Below are 17,985 nucleotides of genomic sequence, written 5' to 3'. Positions count from 1 at the left end.
TTTATTCTTTTTTTTAAATAATTTTTAAAACGTTTTTTATTTATTTCTAGGAAAGAGAGAGAGAGACAGCGTGAGCAGGGGAGGGTCAGAGAGAGAGGGAGTCACATACTGAAACAGGCTCCAGGCTCTGAGCTGGCAGTCAGCACAGAGCCCGACGCGGGGCTCGAACCCACGAACCGCGAGATCATGACCTGAGCGAAAGTTGGACGCTTAACCGACTAAGCCACCCAGGCGCCCTGGTATTATTTATTCTTTAAATGTTTGATAGAATTTATCAATGAAGCCACCTGGGCTTGGAGGCTTTGCTTTGAGGGGGGTTAAATTATAATTTAATTTTTAAGAGAGTTATTTTTTTGAAAAACTTTTTTTGTAATCTGAGTGATCTCTCTTTTCTTTTTGAGAAGCCTGGCTAGAGGTTTGTCAATTTTGTTTACTTTTTCAAAAAACCAACTCTAGGTTTCATTGATCTTTTCAACTGTTTTTTTTTTTTATTCTATTGTTTATTTCTGCCCTGATTTCTATTATTTCTCTTCTCCTACTGGGTTTGGGGTGCTCCTGTTGCTCTCCTTCTAGTTCCTTTAGGTGCGCTGTTAGATTTTGTACTTGTGCTTTTTCTAATTTCTTGAAATAGGCCTGGAGTGCAATGTACTTTGCTTTTAGGACTGCCTTTGCTGCATCCTATAGAATTTGTTGTATTTTCATTTTCATTTGTTTCTATATATTTTTAAATTTCTTCTCTAATTGCCTGATTGGCCCATTCGTTCTTTCATAGGGTGTTCTTTAACCTCCATGTTTTTGGAGGTTTTCCAGACTTCTTCCTGTGGTTGATTTCAAGTTTCACAGCATTGTGATCTGAAAGTGTGCATGGTAAGATCTCAATTCTTTACATTTATTGAGGGCTCCTTTATGTCCCAGTATGTGATCTATCTTGGAGAATGTGCCATGCACACTTGAGAAGAAAGTGAATTCCATGGCCTCAGGTTGTAGAGTTCGAAATAGATCTGTCAAATCCATCTGGTCCAATGTGTCATTCAAGTCTATTGTTTCTTTAGTGATTTTCTGTCTGGTTGATCTATCCATTGCTGTGGAGTGTTAAAGCCCCCTGCTATTAGCACATTCTTATTCATAAGATTGTTTCTGTTTTATGTATTTAGGTGCTTCTGTATTCGGTGCATAGACATTTATAATTGTTAGCTCTTCCTGATGGATAGACCCTGTAATTATTATATAAGGCCCTTCTTCATCCCTGCCTTTACTTTGAAGTCCAGCTTGTCTGACATAAGTATAGCTACTCCATCTTTCTTTTGACTTCCAGTAGCATGATATATATTTATCCATCCCCTTACTTTCAATCTGAATGTGTTCTCAGGTCTAAAATGAGTTTCTTATAGACAGCAAATAGATGGGTTTTGGTTTTTTATCCATTCTGCTACCCTATGTCTTTTGTTTGGGACATTTAGCCCATTTGCATTCAGTGTTATTATTTTTTTAAATTTATTTTAATGTTTTATTTATTTCTGAGAAAGAGACAGCGTGAGCAAGGGGAGAGTCAGAGAGAAAGGGAGACACAGAATCTGAAACAGGCTCCAGGCTCTGGGCTAGCTGTCAGCACAGAGCCTGACACGGGGCTTGAACCCACAAACTGTGAGTTCATGAACTGAGCTGAAGTCGGACGCTTAACCAACTGAGCCACCCAGGCGCCCCACATTCAGTGTTATTATTGAAAAATATGGGTTTAGATTCATTGTGTCCTTTACAGGATTCATGCTTGTGATAGTGTCTCTGGTACCTACGTTCTTGCAACATTTCCCTCATAGAGTCCCCCTCAGGATTTCTTGTAGGGCTGGTTTAGTGGTGATGAATTCTTTCAACTTTTGTTTATTTGGAAAGACTTTTATCTCTCCTTCTATTCTGAATTACAGGCTTCCTGGGTAGAGGATTCTTGGCTGCCTATTTTTTCTCTTCATCACGTTGAAGATCTCGTGCCATTCCTTTCTGGCCTGCCAAGTTTCAGTAGATAAGTATGTCACGACTCTGATAGGTTTCCCTTTGTATGTTAGGGCCCTTTTATCCCTAGTTGCTTTCAGAATTCTTTCTTTGTCCTTATATTTTGCCAGTTTCACTATGATATGTTGTGCAGATGATCGATTCAAGTTACGTCTGAGGGAGTTCTCTGTGCCTCTTGGATTTCAATGTCTGTTCCCTTCGTCAGATTGGGGAAGTTCTCTGCTATAAATTGTTCAAGGACTCCTTAAGCGCCTTTCCCTCTCTCTTCCTCTTCTGTAATTCCTATGATACAGCTATTTTTCCGTTTGATTGTATCGCTCAGCTCTCGAAGTCTCCTTTCGTGTTCCTGGATCAGTTTATCTCTCTTTTTCTCACTCTCCTCTTTTTCTACAATTGTGTCTTCTAATTCACCTATTCTCCTCTCTGCCTCTTCAATCCGTACATTGGATGCCTCCATTTTATTATGCATCTCATTTATAGCATTTTTTAATTCATCACAATTATTTTTAAGCCCCATATCTTTGTAGCAAGTTTCTCTGTTGTCTTCCATGCCTTTTTCAAGCCCAGCGATTGATTTTATGACTATTGTTCTAAATTCTTGTTCAGTTATGTTGCTTATATGTTTTGGGCAGTTCTTTAGCTGTGACTTCTTCCTGGAATTTCTTTGGGGGAGAGTTCTTCTGTTTCATCATTTTGGTGAGCTTTCTATCTCTTGTTAGTTTTAAAAGCTTGTTACGCACTCTGCGCCTGCAAGTGCTGCTATACCAAAGAAATCTCTTTGACTATCCAGGGCCTGTCCGTTCAGGAAGTGTTCTTTGAATGGTGTCTCTTGGTCTCTCCTGTTGAGACTTTGGTTATTTTATTTCCCTACTGATAGTGGTATTTGGGACTCTCCATATGTGTACTTTGGCTTGTTACTTGAGGTAACTGCTATAACGTTTTCTCAGCGGACTCTGTCTCCTTTTCCTCCCAAATCCTGGATTCTGTAAGGATTCCTATGGCTTCAGGCCTTCTTCGTTTGAGAGATGGGAGTGAGTGAAATTTATGGAGCTCCCTACTTCACCATCTTGCCTCTCCTCCCAATGCCTGAAAGGTCACAGTATTTATTCCTGGAATGTAGTTTAAGCCACACCTCAACTGCCCAGTGGGAACAGCGCCTTCCTGGTGGATGAGGAGCTCTTCCCACCAGGGCGCTCTAGGTTCTACTAGCAGCTCCAAGCTGTATTAAGTAAACCTTGACCCTATCTCACATGAGTCACAAAAATTAAGTTAAGATGGATCTTAGACCTAAAGTGTATAAAGTTTCTAGCAAAAAGAAAGAAAGAAAGAAAGAAAGAAAGAAAGAAAGAAAGAAAGAAAGAAAGAAAGAAAGAAAGGAGGGAGGGAGGGAGGGAAGGAAGGAAGGAAGGGAAATATATATATTTATCCTCATGGCTTTGTAGTAAGCAAAATTTCCTGGATAAGAAGAAATAAAAACACTAATCATGAGGAAAAAATGGTAAACTGGATTTTATCAGAATGTTTTAAATTATGTTCTCCAAAATTATATTAAGAAAATGAAAGCCAAGCTACAGAATAGGGGGAAATATTTGCAATACCTGTAAATTACAATGGTAATAATAAGACAAGCAACCCAATTAAAGGTGGGCAAAAGGTCTGAACAGGCACATCATAAAGGCAAATATGCAAGAGATGCCTGGATAGCTCAGCCCATTAAGCATACAATTCTTGGTTTCAGCTGGGGTCATGATCTCACCATTCTGTTTGTGGGATAGAGCCCCGTGACAGGCTCTGTTCTAACAATGCAGAGCCTGCTTGGGATTCTCTTTGCTGCTCTGGTTTGCTCATGTGTGCTCTCTCTCTCTCTCAAAGTAAATAAGTAAAACCTAAAAAAAAAAAAGAGAGATACGCAAATGACCAGCCAACCTCAACATTATTAGTGGTCAGGGAAACGAAAATTAGAAGTACAGGGGCACCTGGGTGGTTCAGTCCGTTAAGCCTCTGACTTTGGCTCAGGTCATGATCACATGGTTTGTGGGTTCAAGCCCCATGTCGGGCTCTGTGCTGACAGCTAGCTCAGAGCCTGGAGCTTGCTTCCATTCTGTATCTCCTTCTCTCTCTGACCCTCCCCTGCTCACGCTGTCTCTCTCTCTTTCTCAGAAATAAATAAAACATTAAAAGTTAAAAAAAAAAGAAAATTAGAAGTACAGTGAGATACCATTTAATAGCCACCAGAAAAGTGTCTAACCATTAAAAAATAAGAGCCAAATGTGCCAAGGATACACAACTAGAACCCTCATACATTGCTGATGGGAGCACAACACGGTACAGCTACTTCAAAAAAACTATTTAACAGTTTCCTATAAAGTTAAATATACATTCACCAAAATGATCCAGAAATTTTATTCCAAATAGTTATCCAAGAGAAACAAAGATGTATATCTACAAATGACTTGTATCAAATGTTCCTAGTGGTTGTATTCATAACAGCCAAAACTATGAACAATCCAAATGTCCATCAACAAGTAAAAGGATAAACAAATTGCTGTATATTTACACAACGGAATGCTATCCAGGATCAACAAAGAATAAACTACTGATAAACACAGAAACATGAGTAATCTTACAAGACATTCCTTTGAGAAAGGAAGCAAGAAACAAGGGTACATATATATGATGCCATTCATATCAAGTTTAAGAATAGACTGAACTAATCTATAGTGCTAGAAATCATATAAAAGTTACGTCAAGGTGGGGTACCTACGTAGCTCAGTTGGTTAAGCATCCAACTTCCACTCATGGTTCATGTTTCATGGGCTCAAGCTTTGCGTTCAGCCCTAAGTTGAGCCCCACATCAGGTTCTGTGCAGTCAGTTCAGAGCCTGGAGCCTGCTTTGGATTCTGTGTGTCCCTCTCTCTCTGCCCCTTCCCTGCTGTGTTCTGTCTCTCACTCTCTCAAAAACAAATAAACATTTAAAAAAAAAAGTTACTTCAAGGTTAAAAAAAAATTCAAGCTGTGCACTTAAGATTTGTTCACTTAAATAAATGTAAAATGTACCTCAATTTTGTACTATAAGATGATTTTTAAGCCACTACACTGCTATAATAAGTCTTCGATGATTTATCTATTCCTGTTCTTCCACTAGCAAGATTATGTCCATACATACCCCTATAATTTGCTAATATTTACACTTTCAAAGTCTATTCAGTGGTGAGATTCCCTACCTTCTCCCTCATTTGACAGAAATAGAAGAGCCCAGACTAACAAATGAATGTCAACTACCAGTTCAACTACATTTATAAAACAAGATATGTAAAAATGTTTCATTGGAGACACTTAGTTCAGGAAACTAATGTTTATATTCTTCCAAATCAGCAGAAAACTCGCCTCTTATTTTTGTATGGCTACATGATAAAGATGTTCAGTTTCAGATCATGAGAAGCATGGTATCCAGCAATGATGATACAGGGCCACAGAAGGACTCACAGAGCCATGTTCAGCAAACCCGTGGGCAAGTGCCTGATGGTCACTGAACTTTACTAGGGCTTATGGAATTATTTAACATGCAGAAGGAAGAATATATTGTCCAAAATACTAAAGCAAAATGATTAAATTAAAATTATAAATGTTTAATTAAATGTTTGCAAAATGTAGGTTATTAACTAGTCAAGTAAAACCCACCTTAGCAATGCATAANCTTGTTGGGATGAGCACTGGGTGTTATATGTAAACTAACTTGACAATAAACTATTTAAAAAAAAGAAAATGGAAAAATAAATAAAAATAAATTTTAAAAAACCCACCTCAGCATATATGTAAATTATATTAGATGTGGTGTTTGGATGCACTTTAACGTGTTTGATACGATGACGAATGAATTATCCAAAATAGATTTGCCTTAATAGCACAAAGACCAGGAAAATATTGCCTTGATTATGTGACATATTGTAATTTTCTGTTAAGCCTAATATCCCCGACTTTATTTTTGTGCACAAAAAGAAGACCGTGATTGCTTCTTTCATTTCTGGAACCATAAGGGAAGTCAGTCTACTTGTTTCTGGGAACCAGGAGCCCAAGGTTTTTAAGAGAGACCCCTAAATGACCAATGGACAAGAACCTGATATCTGACACTTGTTAGAACCCCTTTGTGAGGTCCCCTCAGCCTTGTACTCTGCTGTCCTTGAGGCCATCTCAAGATTGGTGAAGCGCAACTAATGGTGACTTGGGTCACATTATCTGGTATAAAAGCAGCTGCCCGCCGGCTATTTCCCTCAATCCAGCATCCCAGATCCTGGAAAATTCCTAAAGCCTAAGTCTTTTGGATGTGTGCTAACCACAATTTTTTTTTGTTACCTCTGACATTCAGAATGGAAAGAATATGGGTTTATGAAGTCACCCAGACTTAAGCCTTGTTCGTCATAGGAAAAGCTTGGAGGTCTTAGTCATCAATTATTGGGTTGGACGCAGCCCTTGGCTGGGGTTTCTGGTCCAGGTTCTGCCATTTACAGGCTCTGTGACCTCACAATAAGCTCCTCTCTGAGCCCCAGTCATCTCATCCGAAAATACAAGGAAGAACCCGTTTCTACAGCTGCTTTCATGATAATTAATAAGATATTCTGTGCAACAGGATTAGCACCGTTCATGGCATGTAGTGAGTGCTCAAAACACTGTCAGACAGAAAGCAGATTAACAGTGGTCAAGGGTGGGGGAGCAGGGAATGGGCAGGAACAGCTTAATGGGTGCAGGGTTTCATTCTGGGGTTATGAAAATATTCTGTAACTAGATATCAGTGATGGTTGTACAACATTGTGAATGCACTAAATGCCTCTCAAAAGCACACTTTAAAATTCTAAAGTGGCCAACCTTTGTTACATGTATTTTACCACAATAAAAGAAGAAAAGAAAACTGCCGGATCCCCTTCCCCACTCCATAGGGTAAGTGAGGAGGAGGAAGAAACTAGGGTCTGTCTTGAGTACCTTCTATGGAGGCAAGAACTGAGAACAAGACAAGAGCAGGCACTTGAGTATCCTGTAGTGGGAAAAGGGCAGAGCTCAGGGTTGGAGCTTCACAACTGTAACTCTACAAGGGGCAGCGGGGAAAGGAGGGGGGGAGGGCACCACCAGCAACGATGGGGAGAGAAGTAGGAACAGACTTCAGGGAACGCGTTTTCAGTGATCATCATCGTGCTGTACAGAGTACAAGTCATAGATCCGAAAAGAGATAGCAAGCATGGAAAAAGTGAGTCATGGAGAAAAGAAAGAAAACGTCCCTCATCTAAAGAGGAAAAGAGTGATCAAGAGCCTGTGCGGTGTGGTGCAGAGGTCTCCATCTGAGGGTTATTAGCAGAATCATCTGGAGTGTATTAACATCACCAATGCCCACCACACCACTGCACCCTGCACCTCTATTCCTCCATCTCTATTGTGATTCTGGTTCTGGAGGTCCTGATGGGTCACATGGTGGAAATAGGGCCACACATCAGAATTTCACTGCTGCCTCCCACTGCTTCACAGCTGTATGACTCTGGACAAGTCACCTTATTTTTCTGCATCTCAATATTCTTCTTTGTGAAATAGGAAAACCTACTCAGGAGGCTAAGAGTTAATGAAGTTGGCAGGTAAAGTACATGCCACAGAGCAGTCTCTTAATTAATATATATTTCCTTTCCCTTTATCTAATGGTGCATATCACACTTGTGAATCCATTTTCTCTTTCCATCAGGCTGTAAAGCAGAAGACACAGCAGGGAATTTTGAATAGAGAATAGGAACCATTTCCCACAATAGATGTGATAAAAGATGCTTTAAGTAGGTCCTTTGTTATAAGTCAGAATTTGCCAGCGATGCAGCTTCACTCATAACTGGCAAAAAATGGAAACAACCCAAGTGTCCATCAACAGTAGACTAGATAAATCCTTTGTGGTATTCATTACTTAGAAGCAATAAAAAATATTGAACTGATTATATCCACAACAACATGAATGTCAACAGAAATGTTGAGCAAAAGAAACCAGACACACACAAAAATACACGCTGTATGACTCTATTCAAGTGAAATTTATAGGCTGATGAAACTAATCAGTGGGATGAAAGGCCAAATAGTAATCACATTTTATAGGTTTTTGACTAGGAAGGGGCGCAAAAGAGCCTATAGTGCTGGAAATGTTCTGTATCTTAAATTTTTGGTGATTGCTTGAGTGTATGTAAAAACTCTCTGAGCTATGCACTAAAATTAGCACTCTGCTGTGNCACAGACTGAAACAGGCTCCAGGCTCTGAGCTGGCAGTCAGCACAGAGCCCGACGCGGGGCCCGAACCCACGAACCGCGAGATCATGACCTGAGCGAAAGTCGGACGCTTAACCGACTAAGCCACCCAGGCGCCCCCAAGCCTAGATTTCTACCAGTGGCTCAAAAGTCCTTTTGACCAAAAGTATAAAGATTGAGAGAAAAAAAAAATTTTTTTACCTAGTTTGGGAGGAAACCAATTTTAAATGAGTGAAACAAAAATAACAGCTAAGATCAAGATTGTGAGAGGGGTGCCATTGTGGCTTAGTCAGTTAAGTGTCTGACTTTGGCTCAGGTCATAATCTCAGAGTTCGTGAGTTTGAGCCCCGCGTTGGGCTCTGTATTGACAGAGCCTGGAGCTTACTTCAGATTCTGTGTTTCCCTCTCTCTCTTTGCCTCTCCCCCACTTGCATGCTTGCATGCTGTCTCTGTCTCTCAAAAATGAATAAACATTAAAAAAAATTCTTTTTACGGGGCGCCTGGGTGGCTTAGTCGGTTAAGCGTCCGACTTTCGCTCAGGTCATGATCTCGCGGTTCGTGGGTTCGGGCCCCGCGTCGGGCTCTGTGCTGACTGCCAGCTCGGAGCCTGGAGCCTGTTTCAGTCTGTGACTCCCTCTCTCTCTGACCCTCCCCTGCTCACACTGTCTCTCTCTCCTAGAAATAAATAAAACATAAAAAAATTAAAAAAAATTTTTTTTTAAAGATTTGAGGAACATATGGTATTTGTCCTTCTCTGCCTGACTTATTTCGCTCAGCATAACACCCTCAAGGTCCATCCATGTTGCTACACATGGCCAGATTTCATTGTTTCTCATTGCCATGTAGTATTCCATGGTATAAATATACCACATCTTCTTGTTCCATTCATCAGTTGATGGACACTTAGGTTCTTTCCATGTTTTAGCTATTGTGGAGAGTGCTGCTATGAACATTGGGGTACATGTGCTCCTATGCCTCAGCATTTCTGTATCCCTTGGGTAAATTCCTAGCAGTGCTATTGCTGGGTCCTAGGGGAGTTCTATTGTTAATTTCCTGAGGAACCTCCACACTGTTTTCCAGAGGGGCTGCACCAGTTTACATTCCCACCAACAGTGTAGGAGGGTGCCCGTTTCTCCACATCCTCGCCAGCATCTAGAGTTCTCTGATTTGCTCATTTTAGCCACTCTGACTGGCGTGAGGTGGTATCTCAGTGTGGTTTTGATTTGTATTTCCCTGATGAGGAGGGATGCTGAGCATCGTTTCATGTGTCTGTTGGCCATCTGGATGTCCTCTTTGGAGAAGTGTCTGTTCATGTCTTCTGCCCATTTCTTCACTGGAGTATTTGTTTTTTGGGTGTGGAGTTTGATGAGTTCCTTATAGATATTGGATACTAGCCCTTTATCTGATAGTCATTTGCAACTATCTTTTCCCATTCCGTCAGTTGCCTATTAGTTTTATAGGTAGATTAGGAGGAAGTTAATGGAGGATGATGCAGGAGATAAAGGGGAAAAATAGTTGGGGAGAGGGAGGGAGGCAAACCATGAGAGACTCTTGAATGCTGAGAACAAACTGAGAGCTAAGGGGGGTGGGGGAGAGGGGAAGGGGGTGATGGGCATGGAGGAGGGCACTTGTTAGGATGAGCACTGGGTGTTATATGTAAAACAACTTGACAATAAACTATTTAAGGAAAAAAAAGAACATAATAAAGATTTGAGGAAAGTTTTTATTGTAGTTCCCATAAGAGTGCTCTATAAAAGCATCATTAAAGGTTTAATATTCTTTACTGTCATTCACACAAAGCTATTTTAGTTTAAAGTCCATTTTTATAGGAAAAGCATGATTAAGCATAAAAGTGGGTTGTGGGCATGTCTGACATTTTTGACACCTTTTACTCAAATGTCATTAGAAAAAGTGGACTGTGTGTATTCTTTGCACCTAGGTGCACTGGGAGTCTTTGCACCTCTACTGTTCGGTACTTCTGGAATTTCACTTCTTACGTTCTTTGCTTGCAATTACATTGAACTGCTGCCAGTTCAACAGTGGTGCCATTGTGTTGTTCTGTGCAGTGTTCTAAGGCTAGGATCCACAGAGGCAAAACAGACCCAAGAATACTCAGATCCATTGAGGTAGAACCTCCATGTCCCCCAGCCCCTTTGAACATCCTTCCTATGTATGAATTTCCCATATTATGGGTCCTTCCTCCCCGAAGTGCAAGCCAGAAAACTCACTTTACCATCCTCTCTTGGAGCCGGAGTGCAGGCATGGGGGCTAGGCCCCACTAATCAGACATGAAACACAAATGACTTTAATTCTAAGCAGAGGAAAGTGAGGAAGCAGGCACCATGCAGAATGAACCCATTTTCCGGCAGAGGTGGCTGTAGCAGCCGCCAAGCTTCAGGGGCAGCAACAGTAGAGTTTTGGCAACAGAGGTGCAATCTGAGATGCCTATGTCCAGTGGCAAGAGCAGAGACATCTTCACTGGACCAGGAGCTGCTGTTCCTGGGCATAAAGCCTCTGAGCCTAATTCTCTGGACCCGCCAATGATTCCATGAGCTGTGCAGTGACCATAATAAATTCCTTCCTGCTAAAACCAGGCGGGAGGAATTTCTTTTGTTTGCACTGAGAGCCCTGAGTGAATTACCCACTGAGTTCTCTAGAGAAACAGAACCAATAGGAGGTGATAAATTGATGATAGATAGATAGATAGATAGATAGATAGATAGATAGATGATAGATAATAGATGGCTTTGTCTTTAGGATTTGGTTCACACTTCATAAAGTCTGAAATCCATATGGCTGGCTGCAAACTCAAGCAGGAATTGATACTCTATTCTTGAAGCAGAAATTTCTCTTGGAGAACCTCACTTTTTACTCTTAATACCTTTCAGCTAAGTAGATAAGCCCGCCATGTTATCAGAGCAATCTTTACTTAAAGTCAACTGATTGTAGAGGTTAACCTTGGCTGCAAAATACTTTCACAGCCACACCTTGATTAGTGTCTGATTAAATAACTAAGTACTGTACCCCAGCCAAGTTGACAAATAAAACTAATCATTATGCCCACCAGATCAAGATTCCAGGAATGAGCATTCATTTTATGAGCATTAAGAAGCTTCACCCTGAAGAAGCTTTCTTGGTGCATTTGACATATGTTCCTACATGCAAAAATTTCACACACAGTTGGTGTACAGAACAAAGTCCACCTAAGCTAGGCACCTGCATTCAAGAGAAGTCTATCCCCAGAAGCCATCATACCCTCCCATCCCCACATCCCTCCATCTGGCTCCAACTCCTGTCATCTTTCAGCTGGACGGTGGTCACAGCCTCTTCACCATTCCAGCCCTCGGTCCTTCCTGCTCTACTCTGTTGCCCACCTGGCACCACAGTGCTCTTCCTAAAACACTAGGCTAATTGTGTCTCCCTTGATTAAAATTCCTTTCAGAACATCATAGTGCTTCTGCTATTTCAGGCCAACAGCCATTAAGATTTGGCTGCAAGCAATAGACACTAATTCTGACCAACTTAAGTGAAAAAGGAATTCATGGAGCAGCCCCCAGGATGGAAGGAAAAGCCAAGGTCTTGAGAAGGGCAGGAACCCAGGTTTCCCTAGTGACCTTGGAAGCAAGAACTAAGGGACAATCTTTCCAAGCTCAGCTGTGGGGAATGAATCAGTGGGTTGTTTTAATCTCTATGTAACTCCTCTCAGGGGCCAGTTTATAAGGAGAGGGTGCCTGATTGCCAGTACTGATTCACAGACCGACCCCTTGGCCATGATAGAACTACCAAGAGTGGAATTAAGAAGAGGCGGAGGCTCATTAGGCAAAGCAGGAGTATTAGCAAAGAGAGGAAATAGATACCAGGTAAGCAAGGACAGGACAGTCATTTAACGCCCACTTCCAGCAGCCGAAGAATCTCTGATCATCAGAGCAGCTTGAGAGCTGAGGTTTGCATTCTTTGCATTCAACAGGACCAGGAAGGAATGGTGGAAGCTGTCTCCAGCCAACTAAGGAGAAACAAGGGCTTTCTGGACTATAAAACAGGAAGCCCAGCCCCAGGGACCCCAATTTCCCCCATTGTTTCTGGGAAATTATTTTTCCTAAGGAAATCTAAGCCCACAGTGGGGAGAATGTGGGAACTTTCCTAACCTCTTACCTTTCCCCTCTGACCTGTCCTCTCCTGGCTGGAGATGAGTGGTCTATGTGGCTGGGAAAGGGTCTCAAGTCTCAGGAGCCAAGCAGAGTAGTATGGGTTAGAAGGGAGAACATACTCACCTTGCCTTTGTCTTATTTTATTATTTTCTTATTTATCGTCTGCTCTAGCCCCAGTGGAATGTGAGCTCCACACAAACAAAAGCCTTGTCCGTCTCAATCACTCATTGTTAATAGCCCCAAGCCTGTAACAGTGACTGATGTCTAGTAAGCACTTAGCAAAATAAATATTTGTGACTGAAAGCATAGCATGCAATAGCTACACCCCACCTTCTGCCTCTGACCCTGAGCCAGAGAGGCAAGATCAGGCCCGGAACTGAGTCAAATCAGGAAGCAAGAGGTATCTGGATTGGGAGAAGAGCCCAGCTCCAGATCCACCCAGGCCTGCGTCTTGGCCTGGCTCTGGCATCTGTGGGGCATGTCACTTGACCATCCTGAGTCTCAGTTTCCTCATTTTTGAAATGAGGATTATACCACGTACTTCATACTTTTGGGTGAGAACAAATGAGAATTCAGTGTGGGAAAATGGCACACAGTAAGTGCTGTCCTCCCCAGATGCCCTCTTCTCTGCCTTTGTATGCTTTGTAAGGGAGGAAATTATTTTAATCAGATGGTAGGAACTGAATGCTGTGTCACCTGGGGCTGGGGAGTTGTGGATTTTAGGAGAGCAGCCTGGAAGGGACAATGCCTGACCCACAGTGGGAAATGGAGATCCGTGGTGGAAAAGCTAGGTGATGACAGGCTCTAGGGGCCCTAATGGAAGGTCTGATCAAGACCTGCACATCGAGCTTGCAGCTAGGAGAAAGGCCACTCCAGTGTCACCACTACTTCTGGAAATGGGATGAAAGTGATACATAGCAGGAAATTTGGAAAAAGAATTTTATTAGCTTCATGAGAAACAGCTGCCATGAGTCAAGACATGGATGGCGACAGAACTCTGGTGGCTTCCAACCAGTGGCCTGGAAAAAAGCCACCTGTTCTCTCTATCTCTTTGGACCAGGGTCTAAGTTGGAATCCCCAGAAGAACACCCTAACTCCTTGCCCCTTGGTATAGGGACACAGTCGGGCAATGCACTCTTGTTAGACCTTAGACCATAGATTCTCCGGCTCTGTGGATATCTCACTGAGCAGGAAAATGAATCAAATCATTCTAGACATTCAGATCAAGATTGATCTGGCATATTAGTCACCATTCTAGATCAGCAACCAGGAACATGACATTCTGAATTGCCATTCAGAAAGCCAACATTCTGGAGGGCCACTCAGAATTCTAGAATGCAAAATGAGAATCCCTTAACTTTCTAGATGATTTCATCAGGAGCTCCACATTTCAGAATGACTATGTTCCAAGTCAACCAGAAATCTGACATTCTAGGTCATCAACCAGGAACTCAGTGTTCTGGCATGCCAAAGAAGAATCGCTTCTAACATTCTGGATGGTCCATCAGGAATTCAGCATTTAGAATAACAAACCACAATATTCCAGATAATGGGTGAGAGACACAAAGTACTAAATGTCGACCTTGATACTCTCAATGCCAAACCAGATACCCAACGTTTAAGATTTTCAACCCCGGCCTCAGCCTTCTGGGATGACAAGCACAAAGTTCACCACCCCCAGAGTGCTGCTGCCCTCCCCGCTCAGAGCTCTGTGGATGGCCGCTCCACACCAGGCCCGTCATCCTGGTGGGGGTCAGGCACATGGAAGGAAACGTAGGGACAAGTCTTCGTGTTGAGGCAGACGAGCTTCTTCAGCGTGGCTGTCTTGACCATGTTGAAGCCCATCTCACCACCGAATGTGCTTGGCTTCCAATACTCTGGAGAACAGATGGGATTCCCTAGAAGGCCCTTGAGGGAAAAGGGAGCCCCAATTTCTATCATACTCTCCCCAAAGATGGAGTTTGGATGGCACTTTTCCAGAAGCAGCCCCGGGAAGAATTCCAAGGCATCAATGTCTCCATATAGCTCCTCCAACTCAGCTGCCATCTCCTTCTCTCCTGCATGGGGGGAAGCTAGAGTCAGAGTCATGGCACCATTAAAGTTAATATGTGGAGGGAACCTTCTAGGCCCACATTTTTCCGAGGAGAATATGGGACTTCAGAAAAGCAACTGAACAATTGAGTACCTGCCCTAACTTCTGGCCTGGCTGACTGACACTTCTCCATGGCTGCATCTAGGGAAGGAATTTGCTACTGAAGAAGGATTCAAGGGCCTGGATGGGCCACCAGACAGCATGTGACTTTGAACAACTCATGTCTCTTCTCTGTGCCCTAACTGCCTAATGGTGACAAAAGGGAGACTCTATCTAACTTGCCTCCTTCACAGGCAGGTTTCAAGGATGTATGCTAGTTCAAGTCCCTTCATTCTTCTGGAGCTCAGAGATGTGATGTAACTTGGCCAAGTTCACATAGAGATTTAGTTACAGTGTTCTCTTCCACTTCTGGACTGTCACAGGAGATTAAAGAGTGACAGAGATTATGGTTCCAGAATTATGAGGAGCTCACTCCCCGCTCTGTGAGGACCACATATTCACAGATAGTGATGAAAGAGAGACAGACATTGGGCTTCCCTACCCATTTCCCTCTATGAGGCACTAGTACACAGTCATGTCACACCCTGCTCAAACTCTCCCACTGTTTATGACCACAGTTCTCAAACTCTTGGCTACACAACAGCTAGAATAGAAAGAAAGGAAGAAAGGAAGGAAGGAAGGAACAAAGGAACGAAGGAACGAAGGAAAGAGAGAGAGAGGAGAGGGAGGGAGAGAGGGAGAAAGGAAGGAAGAAAAAAGAGAAAGGAAAGGAAAGGAAGAAAGAAAGAAGGAAGGAAGGAAGAAAAAGAAAAAGAAGCATGTATATTGTACACACACACATACAGATTCTTGGCACCATGCAGGCCTACTGAATTAGAATCTTGGGGAGAGATATCTGGGATTTGGTATTTTTAATCAGTTTCCTAAGTGATTCTTAAGCAGCTGGTAGGTATTTAGGAACCACTAGATAGAGTAAAACCCAAATTCTTTTACATAGAATCCAAGGTTCTACACAATTTGGCCCCTAACCCCTGCCTTCCCCACACATAAGCACCTTGTTCCAGCTACACTCACCACTGTGCCCCTCAGTAGGCTCATTCTTAATGGCTTATGTGCTTCTGTCCTTTCTGTTCTTCTACCTAGAATGCTTTCCCCCCACCCCTAGTCTCCATCCAGAATGTCCCTATTTATCTCCTTCAAACTCAGCTGAGAAGCCACTTTCTTTCCCCAAGCAGTGTCTTTTGTTCCCCCTCACACCCCTCACCTCCCTGACCCTCCAGCTCGGTGCTCACACACCCCTTATGACCTCCACAGTTGTATTGCTGGGAGTTATCACCCCATTCTGTTTCTGCAATGTCCCCTTCACTTCACTGAAAGTCCCTCGAGGACAGGGCCCATGTCCAGGAAACAGCTGCTCACCTGTGAGCTCCTGAAAGGACGTGTAGGGCCTCATGCCAAACCTCTTGCGGTATTCATTGAAGGGCTGCAGCCGCAGCTCGCGGGATTCCTTGATGACATCGACAGCCACATGCAAAACATGATGGTCCATGTTCCTACCCCCACCAATCTGCCAAGACACAAAACACAGCTGTGGTCTGAGAGCCAGGCCACACTGTCCTGGAGGAGATCTGCAGGTTAGAAGCTCTTCCCAAGCATGGACAGAGCATGGCTGCACCCAACAGCCACCATGCTGGGGCCTCGGCCCCAGCCAAGGAGCTCAAGTAGAAGGAAGGGCATTCTGGCTCTGGAAATGAAATTTGGAGGGGCAGAGGGGGTTCTGAAACAGCAAATGAGAAACAAATGGATGGACAGATGTTAGTTTTGGGGGCCGAAAATTTATGGTAGTCTTCTAATCTGTTCTTATAAAAAATAGAGATGCTTGGTCTTTCAAGGAGGGGTCCTGCTAAGGGGCTTTTACCTATTGGTTTTCATTCCTGTATCATAGCATCGAGATTCAACAAAAAAATTAATGATTAAAAAGTGGACCACTGTTGGGGTGCCTGGGTGGCTCAGCCTAGTAAGCATCCAGTTCTTGATTTCAGCTCAGTTTGTGAGTTCGAGCCCCACATTGGGCTCGTGCTGCCAGCAGCACAGAGCCTGCTTGGGATTCTGTGTCTCTGTCTCTCTGCCTCTCCCTTGCTTGCACATGCACTCATGTGCACTCTCTCTCTCAAAAATAAATATTTTTTTAAAAAGTGAACCATTATTTTTTTTAATGTTTTATTTATTTTTGAGAGAGAGAGCGCATGTGCATGAGTTGGGGGGGGCAGACAGAAAGGGACAGAGGATCAGACGCAGGCTCTGCACTGACAGCTGCGAGCCCCCTAGGAACACACGAACCATGAGTTCATAACCTAAGCCAAAGTCGGACGCTCAAAAAGTGCCCTAAAAGTGAACCACTATTAACCAACCACCACTAGAAAAGGGAAACTTGGTGCCAGAAGATAAGAACACAGAGTAAGTATCATGTGACTCCATTCACACCAGTTAAAGCCACTCATGGAAACACAGGTGACTAAGTCTGTTGTTTCTCCTTCCTTCTGCCAGATCTCTTTGGCAAGGGGCAGTCATAAGCTAGCAGGGAAGGAGCTAAAATCTTGCCATGAAAACTATAGTGTATCCACAGCTGTAGCTTAACTAAACTTGGAGTTTAACTCCAAGACCAAGGGGTGGTGTAATATCCTGTGAAGGGAGGGAAAACAGAGCTCAGATAGCCTGGTGAGATCACAAGTCTCCAGAGAAAAATTCTGCTTCATAACAGTTAAGGAGTATTGGTCTAAAGAAAACTCTATTGCTTGGGATGAACTGATAACGTCAATTCTTTCTTAAGAAAGAGTTCTGTTTAAATAGAACAAATATAATTGGTTGGGAAGGAGGAAAATCATAATTGGGTGAAGTCATGTACCTTGGAGCAAAGCTATCAGAGGCCAGTGCAAATGTCAGCTCCACCATTTACAAGCTGTGGGACCATTATGGGTTGATTTGTGTCCCCCAAAGAGATATGTTGAGATCTTAATCCCCAGCACCTGTGAAGGTGACCTCATTTGGAAACAGGTGTAATCAAGTGAAGATGAAGTCCTACTCCCTTAGGGGGATCCTGACAACGACTCATGTCCTAAGAGAAAACAGGGATTCGGGGAGACTCCACGTTGGAGTGAAGTGTCTAAGAGGATTGTCAGTAGGCAGCAGAAACTAAGACAATGACATGGGACAGATTTTCCCAGGAAGCCTTCAGAGAGAGTGCATAGCCCTGCCCACACCTTCTACCCTCCAGAAATGTGAAATAATAAAATAATCTCAGTTTGTGGTCCTTTGTTATGGCAACCCTAGGAAAAATGCAAGGTCCTTGGGCAAATTACTTAAGTTTCAGTTCCTGCACTTGCAAAAATGGGGAAGGCAAGAGCATCCACCTGATAGGGTTGTGGTGATATAACCAAGATAAAGTATGCAAAGCAGTTATCACAGTGTTGGTCA

At 42.9% G+C, this 17,985-nt stretch overlaps 1 protein-coding gene across 1 annotated transcript in view; it reads right to left on the bottom strand.

The window, feature by feature from the left end:
- Positions 1–13,344: 13,344 nt before the first annotated feature.
- PTGS1 (prostaglandin-endoperoxide synthase 1) overlaps positions 13,345–17,985 on the bottom strand; it is a 21,022-nt gene continuing 16,381 nt past the window's right edge. Inside the window, exons 10-11 of the mRNA XM_077769753.1 lie at positions 15,931–16,078; positions 13,345–14,476 (exon numbers count right to left, since the gene is read on the bottom strand). Coding sequence (XP_077625879.1) covers positions 14,121–14,476; positions 15,931–16,078 — 504 coding nt within the window. The 3' untranslated portion in view covers positions 13,345–14,120. The remainder of the gene's footprint in view (positions 14,477–15,930; positions 16,079–17,985) is intronic.

Source organism: Crocuta crocuta, unplaced genomic scaffold (genome assembly GCF_008692635.1).
Source record: "Crocuta crocuta isolate KB4526 unplaced genomic scaffold, BGI_CrCroc_1.0 scaffold95, whole genome shotgun sequence".
Lineage (NCBI taxonomy): Eukaryota > Metazoa > Chordata > Mammalia > Carnivora > Hyaenidae > Crocuta > Crocuta crocuta.
Note: the sequence above shows the minus strand (reverse complement) of the source record. Positions and strands in the feature narration are given on the sequence as shown.